We start from the raw sequence: 15950 nt of genomic DNA on the forward strand, positions 1-15950 counted from the left end.
GAAATTTAACGTGACCAATCCACCTAACCTGCACATCTTTGGACTATGATAGGAAACTGGAGCACCGGGAGGAAACCCACGCAGACACTGGGAGAACGTTCAAACTCCACACAGACAGTCATCCACGGTTGCATTTGAATCCGGATCCCTGGCGCTGTGAGGCAGCAGTGCTAACTAACCACTGTGCCACTGTGCCGCTATCTCCTCTTTACCTATGACTGGCAAAATCCTCTTGATAAACACACGTGTTAGCTGCTGGTGTCCTCTCGCTCTCTGAATTTCTTGTTCACTTCCTCGTTGAAATTTCTATATTCAGTCTGGTTCTCAATTATATTATCCACCTGACATCTCTCATGTGCACCCTTTTTCAGCTTCCTTTTTCCTCCCTATCTCTATAGTCATGTTGTGAGCTCTGGATTTGTTTGTCCTACCTTTTCACTTGTGGCAATGTACCTTTTTAAAACAGCCATTATTCAATTGCAGTTTTGCCTGTAAATCTTAGATTCCAGTTTACTGGACCAGATCTGTTCTCATCCCATTGAACTTAGCCCTCCCCATTTAATTATCTTTACTCTGGATTTCTTCATATTGTCTCCTATATAGCCAGCCTAATGCTTATACTTATATCAGTGTCTCCTAAATATTCCCTTACTGACACATGGTCCGCTTGCCCCACCGCATATACAGTGAGGTGCGGAAGTCCCACTGTTGACTAATTTAGCCCACCCACTGCATGTACAGGCTGTGGGGTGGGCTGGCATGTAACAAAAGCCAACTTTATTCACGGGTAGGTTGGGAAGAGGCAAGCAGTCCACACACCACACACACAAGAAATAGTAAAAAGACAGAACCAGAGTGCTGGTGCAGCCGTAAGTTTGAACACTCTGGTTATCATTGCCTGCAACGCTACCATGTATTATTGCTTTGTCATCTCTCTTTAGGCATCCAAATTTCCTCTTGCCTGAATCCCCCTCCCTCTTCTCAACTCCCACTATTTAGTTTACAGCCCTAGTTGTATGATTTGCAAGTACACTGGGTGCAGCACAGTTCAGGTGGGAGCTGTCCCAATGGTACAGATCCCCCTTTTCCCAGTATTGATACCAGGGCCCATGAATCAAAATTCATTTCTCCCACACCAATTCAACTCTTTGCTCTTATTTGCCCTCTTCTAATTTGCTTGGGGCTCAAATCATAAACCAGAGATTGTTGCCTTTGTGTTTCATTTTTTTAAATTTAGTTCATAGCTGGTCATACTTCCTCAGCAGAAGCTGTTTCTTACTCCTAACTATGTCGCCGGTGCCCACGTGTACCATGACAACTGGATCCTTCCACTCCCAAGTTCCTGTCCAACCCTGAGGAGATGCCCTTAACCCTGGCATCAGGCAGGCAACACAGCTGGGCCTCGCTCTCCTAGCTGCAAAGAAAAGTATCTATCCACCTAACTATACTGGCCCCTACTGCAACTATATTCCTTTGCACCCCCAACACTTGAATAGCTCCCTTCACCATGGTGCCATGGTCAGTTTGCTTGGCCTCACTGCAGTCCCTGCTCTCATCCACATAAGCTGACAGCACATAGGTCGTGAAGGGGCCACAAAGGACTGTGGACAAGAATAGCTGGGTGATTGTGTATATCTGGATCACATCTGGATTATAACCCCTTGTTCTTAGATAATCGGCAAGGGACAGTCTGTACATTACAGTGGGAGAGCTGTGGATGAATCCTTGACACACTTCCAGAGTGATGGTTTAGAGGTGAGAACAGGTGTTAGAAACATTGAACTTGTTGAACAATGGCAACAGCTGCGGCTCCTCCATTGCTACCTTCTGGATTCCCATACCTGTCTCTCACACAGTCACACCCTCCTATACCTGACATGAAGCATATCTGATCTACCTAGCCTGAGGTGGTTGCCTCCTGGAACAAAATGTCCAGATAACCTTCCCCCTTCCTGATGCATCAGTGTTGAAGCTCAGACTTCAGCTCATCAGCTCTGAACCAAAGCTCCTTGAGCTGCAGACACTTACTGCAGATGTGGTTGCCATGGATCACACAATTGGCCTTTGAGCTGAAAGATGAGCATCCTTCAATAAGTATTCAATTTAAATAAAAGAGGAAAATTGACACTTGAATTTCCATTTCCCATCACATTCTTGAATTTGTTTAATCTTTCTGCAGCACGGAACACCTCCACTGATGATTGCAGCTGGTTGTGGAAACATCCAGATTCTTAACTTGCTCATCCAGAAGGGAGCAAAGATTGATGTACAGGACAAGGTTTGTACTGGAACTTCACAAAAAACAATGTTCATGAGTGGAAAATATTGTATTTCTTGTCACTGAATTTCCATATGTAATACATATATGTCATGCAACTGGAAAGTATAATTTTGTCACAAGCTATAAAAAATAAAAGTGGCCATTTGGTATCCATATAATTTTCCGAAAGCTCCAATAAAGTAAGTAAAAAAAACAGTTGCCATTTATGCAGTCATGTCCTGATGAATGTTTATTTAATTGACTTCAGATGGTTGTAAATGAGACCTATAAAGTTCACTTTAAAAATGTACTTGAAAATTATGATGGTCCTTTGTGCATCAAATACTTTAGATGGCTTTTCATAAAATGAATCTCATTTGTCTCTAGTCTGGCTCAAATGCACTTTATTGGGCAGCAAGACATGGCCATACTGCAACATTAAAGTTCTTGCATCAGAAAGAATGTCCACTGAATATACAAGATAAGGTAAGCAAGAATACAAAATTAATACAAATGTTGCATCATAATTTAAGTAAATGCACTCTTGAGTTAGGTTATTTAGAAATGGGTATATTTGGATGGAATTATATTTTTTGTGATTAAATTGATGGTGAGAAGCTCTAAAATTGTTGTCTTGCGTAGATTCAATCAATTTTCTGAAGTATTTAGAATTAAAGGAAAGGTGTAATATGTGATTTCAGAGAAATCTCCATTACAATTCCAGATTTTAAAAATTACTCAGGGTAACAATATGTTTTGTAGATAATTGTGAGTAAATATTTATCATAACGTTACCACCAAAATATTCAACTATATCATCCTCCTGTCCAGCTTCATGGGACTACTAGCCACGCTTACTCTCTGATAGTAGTCAGAGCACCTTCAGTAATGACACGTGTTCTCACCTCTAAACCATCGCTGTAGGACGTTTATCAAGAATTTATCCATAGCTCTCCCACTGTAATGTACAGTCTGTTCCTTGGCGATTATCTAAGAACAAAGGGTTGTTATCCAGTTACACAATCACACAGCTCGTCTTGTCCAGTCTTTTGTAGCCCCACCACTGCCTATGTGCTGTCAGACTACTTGCCTGGAATCCAATTGTAGATGAGTCTCCACTCCCTTCAGCTAAAGTTCTGGGTCAGGTTTTTTCGGTTGGCAGAGTTTCTTACTTTGTCACCAAAGCGTTCAGTGGAATTACAGCAGCCCCACAGCCATTTAACCTTCCAAGGACTTTCATCTCTCACTCGGCCAGGAGTCCAGACTCAGAGTGGTGCCGGCCAATCTGAATGGCCAGGAGCTCTGACGTCTCCATAATGCCAGTGGCATCTGTGGCCAGGACTGGGACTACAGCCAGTTCCCGAGTCCCGGCAGTTGTGGGGAGAGAAGCGTGATGGAGAAGCCGGGGCCTTCACAACCCGAGCTTGGGTGACCAGCGGGCTGCCTTCCTGCTCCTGAACTCCTGTCAGGCTGAAAATTGAGGCTGGACTGGAAGCTGCCTTTAGGTAACTAATAATTAGCCATTTGAAAGCCTCATTTGTGGTGAGGGCACGCAGGCTGCTCTAGGCCTCACCCGCCCCACATAAATTGCGAACAGGTTGGGGAAGGTGACGGGGAATTTTACAGGGGCTCCCTCCTGTCTACAAACCCACTGGCAGGACTGTAAAACTCTGCCAACAAATATTTAAGCCATCAATATTTTTGTCCCTGTGACAAATTCCATTCCTTTGCCATTGACTACATCTCCTTCCACAGCCACCATTCCAGAATGAGTTAGGCTCTTCATAACCTCAGCACTCTGTTCAACCCCCAGTTATTTTTTTATCTTGCACCCTCTCTCCTCTCTGTAGCATCACTCATCCATGCTAGCACCTCAGTCCCGTCCACCACTGAACCCTCGTTCATGACTTTGCCATCTTCAATCGTTCCAGTGCTCCTCTTGCAAGTCACTCATCCTCCACCCCAATTTGTCCAAACCTCTGTTCCTTCTGTTCTATCTTTCACCAAGTCCCGCTCATCCATCCCATCATCCCCACCTGGCTGCACAGCATTGCTCCCACATTCCCAACATCTTGTCAAGGCCCATTTTGCATGGGTCTCTTTAAATTCCTCCATGGTCTCATTGTGCTCATTTTCTGCAACTCAACAAACCTTTGATTCTGTTCCTGAGTCAGTCTGATGTGCATCCCCTCATCCTTCGTCATGTCGCAGATAACTATGTTCGGCTGCCAGCTCCCACGTTGTCTGGAATTTCCTCCATAATCGTTCTATTTTCTACTCCTTTAAGACTCTCCTTAAAACCCACATGTTTAACCAAACTGTTGATTATCCTTCCATAATAATATCTGCTTCTATGTCTCGGTGGCTATTTTCCACATGTTCTTGTTAAATGCCTTGAAATGTTATTCTATGTTGATGGAGTTATATAAAGATACGTTTGTTCCTCTTTCCTTCTGATTGTATGGGCAGCACGGTAGCATAAGTGGATAGCACTGTGCCTTCACAGCGCCAGGGTCCCAGGTTCGATTCCCCGCTGGGTCACTGTCTGTGCGGAGTCTGCACGTTCTCCCCGTATCTGCGTGGGTTTCCTCCGGGTGCTCTGGTTTCCTCCCACAGTCCAAAGACGTGCAGGTTAGGTGGGTTGGCCGCAATAAATTGCCCTTAGTGTCCAAAAAGGTGAGGAGGGGTTATTGGGTCACGGGGATAGGGTGGAAGTGGGTCGGTGTAGACTCGATGGGCCGAATGGCCTCCTTCTGCACTGTATGTTCTATGTTCTTTATCATAATCATTGAGTCTGGAACATTTCCTCCTTTTATCCAGGTTGGGAGACAAAAGGCAAATATTGATGTAATTGATAGTTAAAGTGATTCCGCATTCTTGGAATCAGAATAATACAACACCGAAGGAGGTCATTCAGCCCATCAGGGCAATGCTGGCACTTTTTAAGAGGGAGTTGAAATGAGACTTGCAATGAGTCCAGCAGCCCTACTCTTTCCACATGACATTGCAAATTTTCCCCATTTATCCAATTCCGTTTGGAATGTTTTTATTGTATTTGCCTTCGCCATCCTTTCAGGCAGTGCATTCCAGATCATGCCAGCTTATCATGTTTGCTCATGTCACTTCTGGTCCTTTTATCAATTACGATAACTCTGTGTCCTCTGGTTACTGCCCCGACTGTCACTATATGCAGTTTCTTGTTATTTACTCTATCAAAACCATTCATGATTTTGAGCACTTCTATCAAATCTCCTCAAGCTAAGGAGAACAACCCCAGTTTCTTTGGACTTGCCACAAAGTCTTTCATCCCTGCTACCACTTGCTATCCTCTACATCCTCACTAAAGCCTTGAATTTTCTTTCCAATATGGTTATGCCCAGAATTGACCACTCTACTCCTGTTGGGGCCTAACCAGATTTTTGTAAAGGTTTTGAATGGTTCCCTTATTTTTGTAATCTATGCTGCTGTTTATAAAGTTGATGGTCCCAAATGCCTCAATGTCTTGTCCACAAGTATTCTATTTCTGCTTTAGTCTTTTAGGTAGATAAGCACTGGTGCTATTTAAATATTTTATATTTATAGAACTTGACTGCAGATCATTGTGGTTGCCTCAAATTAGCACATCTAAAATACTGCTTTAAACTAAGCCGAGTAGGTTGACAGCAAGAGGATTCTGGGGCGAAGGTAAGAGGAGATAGGAAGCCAAACAGTGTATGCAAGAGCAGTGGGCTGGCAGCGTGCAGTCAGCTGAGAATGGGATCAGTTTTGTAGCAATGGGGCGGGACATCTTTAGTAACAAACCTGTGGGAGGAAGAGGTTTAATGGAAGGGACAGGATTAAATTACTTTTTTTTAATAAAATATTTTATTGAAAATTTTTGGTCAACCAACACAGTACATTGTGCATCCTTTACACAATATTATAGCAACACAAATAACAATGACCTATTTTATAAACAGAAAATGAATAAATAATAAATAACAAAAATGAAAACTAACCCTAATTGGCAACTGCCTTATCACAAGTAGCACTCTCCAAAAATATAATTTAACAGTCCAATATATAATTATCTGTAGCAACGACCTATACATATTATACAGTATATATTAACAACCCTGAGAGTCCTTCTGGTTCCTCCTCCTACCCCCGATCCTGGGCTGCTGCTGCTGCTGCCTTCTTTTTTCCATTCCATCTATCTTTCTGCGAGGTATTCGACGAACGGTTGCCACCGCCTGGTGAACCCTTGAGCCGACCCCCTTAGAACGAACTTAATCTGCTCTAGCTTTATAAACCCTGCCATGTCATTTATCCAGGTCTCCACCCCCGGGGGCTTGGCTTCTTTCCACATTAGCAATATCCTGTGCCGGGCTACTAGGGACGCAAAGGCCAAAACATCGGCCTCTCTCGCCTCCTGCACTCCCGGCTCTTGTGCAACCCCAAATATAGCCAACCCCCAGCTTGGTTCGACCCGGACCCCCACTACTTTTGAAAGCACCTTTGTCACCCCCATCCAAAACCCCTGTAGTGCCGGGCATGACCAAAACATATGGGTATGATTCGCTGGGCTTCTCGAGCACCTCGCACACCTATCCTCCACCCCAAAAAATTTACTGAGCCGTGCTCCAGTCATATGCGCCCTGTGTAATACCTTAAACTGAATCAGGCTTAGCCTGGCACACGAGGACGACGAGTTTACCCTGCTTAGGGCATCTGCCCACAGCCCCTCCTCGATCTCCTCCCCCAGCTCTTCTTCCCATTTCCCTTTTAGTTCATCTACCATAGTCTCCCCTTCGTCCCTCATTTCCCTATATATATCTGACACCTTACCATCCCCCACCCATGTCTTTGAGATCACTCTGTCCTGCACCTCTTGTGTCGGGAGCTGCGGGAATTCCCTCACCTGTTGCCTCGCAAAAGCCCTCAGTTGCATATACCTGAATGCATTCCCTTGGGGCAACCCATATTTCTCGGTCAGCGCTCCCAGACTCGCGAACTTCCCATCCACAAACAGATCTTTCAGTTGCGTTATTCCTGCTCTTTGCCACATTCCATATCCCCCATTCATTCTCCCCGGGGCAAACCTATGGTTGTTTCTTATCGGGGACCCCCCCAAGGCTCCAGTCTTTCCGCTATGCCGTCTCCACTGTCCCCAAATCTTCAGTGTAGCCACCACCACCGGGCTTGTGGTGTAGTTCCTCGGTGAGAACGGCAATGGGGCTGTTACCATAGCCTGTAGGCTAGTCCCCCTACAGGACGCCCTCTCTAATCTCTTCCACGCCGCTCCCTCCTCCTCTCCCATCCACTTACTCACCATTGAAATATTAGCGGCCCAATAATACTCACTTAGGCTCGGTAGTGCCAGCCCCCCCCCTATCCCTGCTACGCTGTAAGAATCCCTTCCTCACTCTCGGGGGTCTTCCCGACCCACACAAAACCCATGATGCTCTTTTCAATCCTTTTTTAAAAAGCCTTCGTGATCACCACCGGGAGGCACTGAAACACAAAGAGGAATCTCGGGAGGACCACCATCTTAACCGCCTGCACCCTCCCTGCTCTTGAAATCCTCCTCCATTTGATCCACCAACCGCGTTAAATTTAACCTATGCAATGTGCCCCAATTCTTGGCTATCTGGATCCCCAGGTAACGAAAGTCCCTTGTTACCTTCCTCAACGGTAGGTCCTCTATTTCTCTACTCTGCTCCCCTGGATGCACCACAAACAACTCACTTTTCCCCATGTTCAATTTATACCCTGAAAAATCCCCAAACTCCCCAAGTATCCGCATTATTTCTGGCATCCCCGCCGCCGGGTCTGCCACATATAGTAACAAATCGTCCGCATACAAAGATACCCGGTGTTCTTCTCCTCCTCTAAGTACTCCCCTCCACTTCTTGGAACCCCTCAACGCTATCGCCAGGGGCTCAATCGCCAGTGCAAACAATAATGGGGACAGAGGGCATCCCTGCCTTGTCCCTCTATGGAGCCGAAAATATGCAGATCCCCGTCCATTCGTGACCACGCTCGCCATCGGGGCCCTATACAACAGCTGCACCATCGCCACTACTATCTCCGTTTCCCCCTCTGGTGGGGCCATCATCATTACCCCTAACAGCCTCCGTATATTCGTGTTCAGCTGTCTCCCCTTCACAAACCCAGTTTGGTCCTCGTGGACCACCCCCGGGACACATTCCTCTATTCTCATTGCCATTACCTTGGCCAGGATCTTGGCATCTACATTTAGGAGGGAAATAGGTCTATAGGACCCGCATTGTAGCGGGTCCTTTTCCTTCTTTAAGAGAAGCGATATCGTTGCTTCAGACATAGTCGGGGGCAGTTGTCCCCTTTCCTTTGCCTCATTAAAGGTCCTCGTCAGTACCGGGGCGAGCAAGTCCACATATTTTCTATAGAATTCGACTGGGAATCCATCCGGTCCCGGGGCCTTTCCCGCCTGCATGCTCCTAATTCCTTTCACCACTTCTTCTACCTCGATCTGTGCTCCCAGTCCCACCCTTTCCTGCTCTTCCACCTTGGGAAATTCCAGCCGATCCAAGAAGCCCATCATTCTCTCCCTCCCATCTGGGGGTTGAGCTTCATATAATTTTTTATAAAATGTCTTGAACACTCCATTCACTCTCTCCGCTTCCCGCTCCATCTCTCCTTCCTCATCCCTCACTCCCCCTATTTCCCTCGCTGCTCCCCTTTTCCTCAATTGGTGTGCCAGCAACCTGCTCGCCTTCTCCCCATATTCGTACTGTACACCCTGTGCCTTCCTCCATTGTGCCTCTGCAGTGCCCGTAGTCAGCAAGTCAAATTCTACATGTAGCCTTTGCCTTTCCCTGTACAGTCCCTCCTCCGGTGCTTCCGCATATTGTCTGTCCACCCTCAAAAGTTCTTGCAGCAACCGCTCCCGTTCCTTACTCTCCTGCTTCCCTTTATGTGCCCTTATTGATATCAGCTCCCCTCTAACCACCGCCTTCAGCGCCTCCCAGACCACTCCCACCTGGACCTCCCCATTATCATTGAGTTCCAAGTACTTTTCAATGCACCCCCTCACCCTTAGACACACCCCCTCATCTGCCATTAGTCCCATGTCCATTCTCCAGGGTGGGCGCCCTCCTGTTTCCTCCCCTATCTCCAAGTCTACCCAGTGTGGAGCGTGATCCGAAATGGCTATAGCCGTATACTCCGTTCCCCTCACCTTCGCGATCAACGCCCTTCCCAGCACAAAAAAGTCTATTCGCGAGTAGACTTTATGGACATAGGAGAAAAACGAGAACTCCTTACTCCTAGGTCTGCTAAATCTCCACGGGTCTACACCTCCCATCTGCTCCATAAAATCTTTAAGTACCTTGGCTGCTGCCGGCCTCCTTCCAGTCCTGGACTTCGACCTATCCAGCCCTGGTTCCAACACCGTATTAAAATCTCCCCCCATTATCAGCTTTCCCATCTCTAGATCCGGAATGCGTCCTAGCATCTGCCTCATAAAATTGGCATCATCCCAGTTCGGGGCATATACGTTTACCAAAACCACCGTCTCCCCCTGTAGTTTGCCACTCACCATCACGTATCTGCCCCGTTATCCGCCACTATAGTCTTTGCCTCGAACATTACCCGCTTCCCCACTAATATAGCCACCCCCCTGTTTTTCACATCTAGCCCCGAACACCTGCCCCACCCATCCTTTGCGTAGCCTAACCTGGTCTATCAGTTTCAGGTGCGATTAAAGATTAAAGCTCGTCCTCCTTCTCGCCACCTCCGCACTCCAGTCTTGATAAACGCGGATCACCGCGTTCTCCCATTTACTGCTCCAAGTTTTCTTTGCCCATCTAAGGACCATTTCTCTATCCTTAAAACGGAGGAATCTCACCACTATGGCTCTGGGAATTTCTCCTGCTCTCTGTCCTCGCGCCATCACTCGGTATGCTCCCTCCACCTCCAACGGACCCGCCGGGGCCTCCGCTCCCATTAACGAGTGCAGCATCGTGCTTACATATGCCCCGACGTCCGCTCCCTCCGCACCTTCAGGAAGACCAAGAATCCTCAAGTTGTTCCTCCTTGCGTTGTTCTCCAGTGCCTCCAACCTTTCCACGCATCATTTCTGATGTGCCTCATGCATCTCCGTCTTCACCACCAGGCCCTGTATGTCGTCCTCATTCTCGGCTGCCTTTGCCTTCACGACCCGAAGCTCCCGCTCCTGGGTCTTTTGTTCCTCCTTTAGCCCTTCGATCGCCTGTAGTATCGGGGCCAACAGCTCTTTCTTCATTTCCTTTTTGAGCTCTTCCACACAGCATTTCAAGAACTCTTGTTGTTCAGGGCCCCATGTTAAACTGCCACCTCCCGACGCCATCTTGGTTTTTGCTTGCCTTCCTTGCCGCTGTTCTAAAGGATCCACTGCAATCCGGCCACTTTCTCCTCCTTTTTTCATCCATATCCAGGGGGGATTCCCTTCTGGTTTACCGCACAGTGTTTTTAGCCGTCGAAATTGCCGTTGGGGCTCCTATCAAGAGCCCAAAAGTCCGTTTCACCGGGAGCTGCCGAAACGTGCGACTCAGCTGGTCATCGCCGCACCCGGAAGTCCGACAGGATTAAATTACTGATCAGCCGTGTCTGCGTGGGTCTCACCCCCACAACCCAAAAAGATGTGCAGGGTAGGTGAATTGGCCACGCTAAAATTTGCTCCTTAATTGGAAAAAAGGAATTGGGTACTCTTTTTAAATAAAATTAAAATAAATAAATTACTGAATTGGGCCATGTTTGTGACAACAGTGTCAAAAAGGTGGACACTACAGGCAAAGAAAGGAAATAAAATTACTGAGGCTATCGAGAAGCATTGTGGCTTTTTCTAATTTGTCAAGTCAGAGTGTTGATTGTGATTTGTAGTAACATATAGGCCAAGACTGGGGAAGGATGGTATGGTTTCCTCTCCAAAGAAACAATTTATATGCTAATCTGATGCCGTTGTTTGTTTTTACTGTTGCCAGATTTTTATTTCCAGATTTTTTTTAAAAAATTCTATCTGATGGTGAGAGCTTGCTTACAAGTTCAGTCACACGTTTGCTACATCACTGTACCCAATATGGGTTGTTAAAGCTTGACACTTTGCTTTTCTGCTTTTGTTATGATGGTAGTGGAGATCTAATGGAACGCTGTCGTGGCAGTTATATCTTGGAAAAAATTTTCTCACAAGAAAATTGAATCTCTCGTAGGAGGCGGTTAGCTGTTTTGTACTTTGCTTATCTCAATGAAGGAATGCAGAGAAACAGTTGGGAAAAATATGTTTAGAAACCACTGAACACAAGATGCGTTGTGGAAACAAACGAAGTGAAGACATTTAAAACTAAATACCAATTTGGCTCGATGTGTTGAACATGTTGGTATAGGCTGCACTGATATTCTTAGGCCCCAATGCCCATGACCTGTACAGCAATTGGAGATTTTGCTGCTGCCTGTCAGTTGAGTAAGTGACACAAAGTTATTTTCAAAATGTGGGCAATTATATAAAAATATATGCCATGGTATGACTGCAATCTCAAACAATTCCAAATTATTCAACCTGTAAAACTGTACATGAGGAGTGGGATTCTCCTGTCCCCCAGGTTTCCCGGCGACTCGCAGTTCGCTTGCGGCTGGAGTCTCTACTCCCGCCGCTTGTCAATGCGATGTTCTATTGAAGCCACCCCATGCACTGCAAAACCTGCAGGCGGGGTTATGCTGCCGGCGGGAATAGAAAATCCCAACAGCCACAGATGCCAGCCAACATTGTACAAACCCATTTGCATGCACACGTGCACTTGTTCAGGTTTTCTTATCAAGGCTTCACAAATCAGTCACCCACCTCCGACAGAAGGATCAATTTCCTATGAGAAAACATTCTCCAAGATACTTAATGTTCTGCGTTCCCCTGCTTCTACCCGCCCCTTGAATTTCATATTCTTTCTGATTTTGATCTCCTGTACTTTAAACTACATTAAATAAAAGCTGCTGGATAACTGCTGAACTGATTTTTTTTACTTGTCCAAAGGTATTCTATTTCTGCTTTAAGTGGTTTAGTAGCTAAGTACTGGTATGTTTTGAAATGCTTTGTACCCTGAAAGCCCGACTGCAAGTGCCCTTGTGAAATGTATCTTTTAGATTATTCAGAGTTTATAGTGAATTTCAATTTGTGTGCACTATGTTTTGAAATCTTAGTTTTGTTTATATTTTGCTGCAGTCTGGTGAAACTGCCCTCCATGTGGCTGCCCGCTATGGTAATATGGAAGTGGTACAGTACCTCTGCAACGTTGGGATTAACCCAAACCTTCAAGACCGGGTAAGGCTTATAAAATTGAAATTTAAATGAAATTTAAATTCAATATTGTTCTCAAACAATTCAGATTGTTTGTTTTGGGTCATCTGTTGTACTAATACTTGCACATAACCAGGTAATTGATGATCGCAGTGAATATGGAATAGGACAAAACTTCTGTAGATTCTGGAATTGTTCCTGTGGATCGGAAGGTAGCAAGTGCAACCCTACTATTTAAGAAAGGAGGGAGAGAGGGGAATTACAGACCTAACCCTAACCTGACATCCATTGTAGGGAATAAGCTAGAATCTATTATAAAGGATGTGATAGACCTCCGGGTGCGGCAATGACCAGCTGAGTCGCACGTTTCGGCACCTCCCGTAGGAACGGACTTTTGGGCTCTTGATAGGAGCCCCAACGGCAATTTAAATAGCCAGAATTACTGTGCGGTAAACTAGAAGGGAATCCCCCCGGATACACATGGAAAAAGGAGAGGATAGCGGCCGGATTGCAGAAGATCCTCTGGAGCAGCGGCAAGGAAGGGAAGCTCGAAGCAAGATGGCGTCGGAAGGCGGCCGTTTGTTATGGGGCCCGGAGCAACAAGAGTTCCTGTGGGGCTGTGTGGAAGAGCTGAAGAAGGAGTTGAAGAAGGAGCTGTTGGCCCCGATATTACAGGCGATTGAAGGGCTAAAGGAGGAGCAGAGGACCCAGGAGCTGGAGCTTCGGGTCGTGAAGGCAAAGGCTGCTGAAAACGAAGATGAAATACAGGGCCTGGTGTTGAAGACAGAGACGCACGAGGCACAGCACAAAAGGTGTATGGAGAGGTTGGAAGCACTGGAGAATAATTCGAGGAGGAAGAATTTAAGAGTCCTGGGTCTTCCCGAAGGCGCAGAGGGGGCGGACGTCGGGGCATATGTAAGCACGATGCTTCACTCGCGAATGGGATCGGAGGCCCCGACGGGCCCCTTGGAGGTGGAGGGTGCTTATCGAGTTCTGGCGCGAAGACCAAAGGCTGGAGAAATACCTCGAGCTATAGTGGTGAGGTTTCTCCACTACAACGACAGAGAGACGGTCCTCAGATGGGCGAAGAAAACTCGGAGCTGTAGGTGGGAGAACGCGGTGATCCGCGTGTACCAGGATTGGAGTGCGGAGGTGGCGAGAAGGAGGGCAAGTTTCAATCGGGCTAAGGCGGTGCTTCACAAAAAGAAGGTTCAATTTGGAATGTTGCAACCAGTGAGGCTGTGGGTCACACACCAAGGGAAGCACCACTACTTTGAGACGGCAGAAGAGGCTTGGACATTCATTGTGGACGAGAAGCTGGAATAGTCTGGCGAGAGAAAGAGGTCCTGGGACAAAGTGGTGGGGTGATTATGTGGGACGAGGAAGGGGAAGGAGGGGTGATGATTTTTTCAATTTGTTAATCCTTCGACCCTGTAACATTTCTCTCTTCCCCTCGTTGGGGGGGAGGGGGGAGCACGAGGAACTGTGGGCACCGGTGGGAAGGAAAGGGGAAGGAGAAGGGAAATGAGCCATTAGGGGCGGGGCCGAGTGGGAAACGCGGGCTTTGCTCCCGCGTTATGATAATTGTGGCGGGAACAGGGACGCAGGAAGGAGGGGGCCTCGCACAGTGAGGGGCCGAGGGCAAAGGGGGAAGCCGAGGTCAGCCAGAGTTCGCTGACTTCTGGGAGCAACATGGGGGGTGCAACTACGCTAGAGGGGGATCTAGCAGAGGGGGGGGGGGGGAGTTAACTGGGTTGCTGCTGCCAAGGAGAAGGGGGAGCTGTTATGGGACGGGGTGGTCGAGACGGGGGGGTACCGTCGGTGGGATATACAGGTACGTGGGAACCGGGTGAGGAGCTGGGTTAAAAAAGGGGATGGCTAGTCGACATGGGGGGGGGGGGGTAAAGAGCACCCCAACCCGGCTGATCACGTGGAACGTGAGAGGGCTGAACGGGCTGATTAAAAGAGCACGGGTACTCGCACACCTAAAGAAATTAAAGGCAGATGTGGTTATGTTGCAGGAGACTCACTTGAAACTGATAGACCAGGCCAGACTACGTAAAGGATGGGTGGGGCAGGTGTTTCATTCGGGTTTAGATGCGAAGAATAGGGGGGTGGCTATCCTAGTGGGGAAACGGGTACTGTTTGAGGCAAAGACCATAGTGGCGGATAGTGGCAGTAGATATGTGATGGTGAGTGTCAGATTGCAAGGGGAGGCGGTGGTTCTGGTGAACGTATACGCCCCGAACTGGGATGATGCAAACTTTATGAGGCGTTTGTTGGGGCGTATCCCGGACCCGGAGGCGGGAAAGTTGGTAATGGGGGGAGACTTCAATACGGTGCTTGATCCAGGGCTGGACCGGTCCAGGACCGGGAGGAGGCCGGCAGCGGCCATGGAGCAGATTGGAGGAGTAGACCCCTGGAGATTTATTAGGCCTAGGAGTAAGGAGTTCTCATTTTTCTCCCATGTTCACAAGGTATATTCACGGATAGACTTTTTTGTCTTGGGAAGGGCACAGATTCCGAAGGTGACAGGGATGGAGTATACGGCCATAGCCATTTCGGACCACGCTCCACATTGGGTAGATCTGGAGGTAGGAGAGGAAAAAGAACAGCACCCACTCTGGAGAATGGATATGGGCTTATTGGCGGATGAGGGGGTATGTCTAAGGGTGAGGGGGTGTATCGAAAGGTACTTGGAGCTTAATGACAACGGAGAGGTTCAGGTGGGAGTGGTCTGGGAGGCGTTGAAGGCAGTGGTCAGAGGGGAACTGATATCCATAAGGGCACATAAAGGGAAGCAAGAGGGTAAAGAAAGGGAGCGATTGTTGAGAGAACTTCTGAGGGTGGACAGGCAATATGCAGAGGCACCGGAGGAGGGACTGTACAGGGAAAGACAAAGGTTACATGTGGAATTTGACCTGCTGACCACGGGTAAGGCAGAGGCACAGTGGAGGAGGGCACAGGGTGTACAGTATGAGTAAGGAGAGAAGGCGAGTCGGCTACTGGCCTACCAATTGAGGAAGAGGGGAGCGGCGAGGGAGATAGGTGGGGTGAGAGACGAGAAGGGAGAGATGGAACGGGGAGCGGAGAGAGTAAACGGGGTGTTCCAGGCATTCTATGAGAGGTTATATAAGGCTCAGCCCCCGGAAGGGAAGGAGGGAATGATGTGTTTCCTAGATCAGCTGGAATTCCCGAAGGTGGAGGAGCAGGAGAGGGTGGGCTGGGAGCACAGATTGAGATGGAGAAGGTGGTAAAGGGGATTGGGAGCATGCAGGCGGGGAAGGCCCCGGGACCGGATGGGTTCCCGGTGGAATTTTATAGGAAATATATGGACCTACTGGCCCCGCTCTTGACGAGAACCTTTAATGAGGCCAGGGAAAGGGGGAAATTGCCCCCGACTAT

At 47.6% G+C, this 15950-nt stretch overlaps 1 protein-coding gene across 5 annotated transcripts in view; it reads left to right on the forward strand.

Annotated features, from left to right (window-relative positions):
- The window catches only part of dapk1 (death-associated protein kinase 1), a 310534-nt gene that overhangs the window by 164793 nt on the left and 129791 nt on the right, over window positions 1-15950 (forward strand). For all 5 annotated transcript variants that reach the window (XM_072516716.1, XM_072516717.1, XM_072516715.1 and 2 more), the window contains exons 13-15: window positions 2180-2278; window positions 2648-2746; window positions 12471-12569. In XM_072516716.1, the coding sequence (XP_072372817.1) occupies window positions 2180-2278; window positions 2648-2746; window positions 12471-12569 (297 nt within the window). The remainder of the gene's footprint in view (window positions 1-2179; window positions 2279-2647; window positions 2747-12470; window positions 12570-15950) is intronic.

The sequence above is a fragment of the Scyliorhinus torazame genome, chromosome 9 (assembly GCF_047496885.1).
Source record: "Scyliorhinus torazame isolate Kashiwa2021f chromosome 9, sScyTor2.1, whole genome shotgun sequence".
Taxonomy (NCBI): domain Eukaryota; kingdom Metazoa; phylum Chordata; class Chondrichthyes; order Carcharhiniformes; family Scyliorhinidae; genus Scyliorhinus; species Scyliorhinus torazame.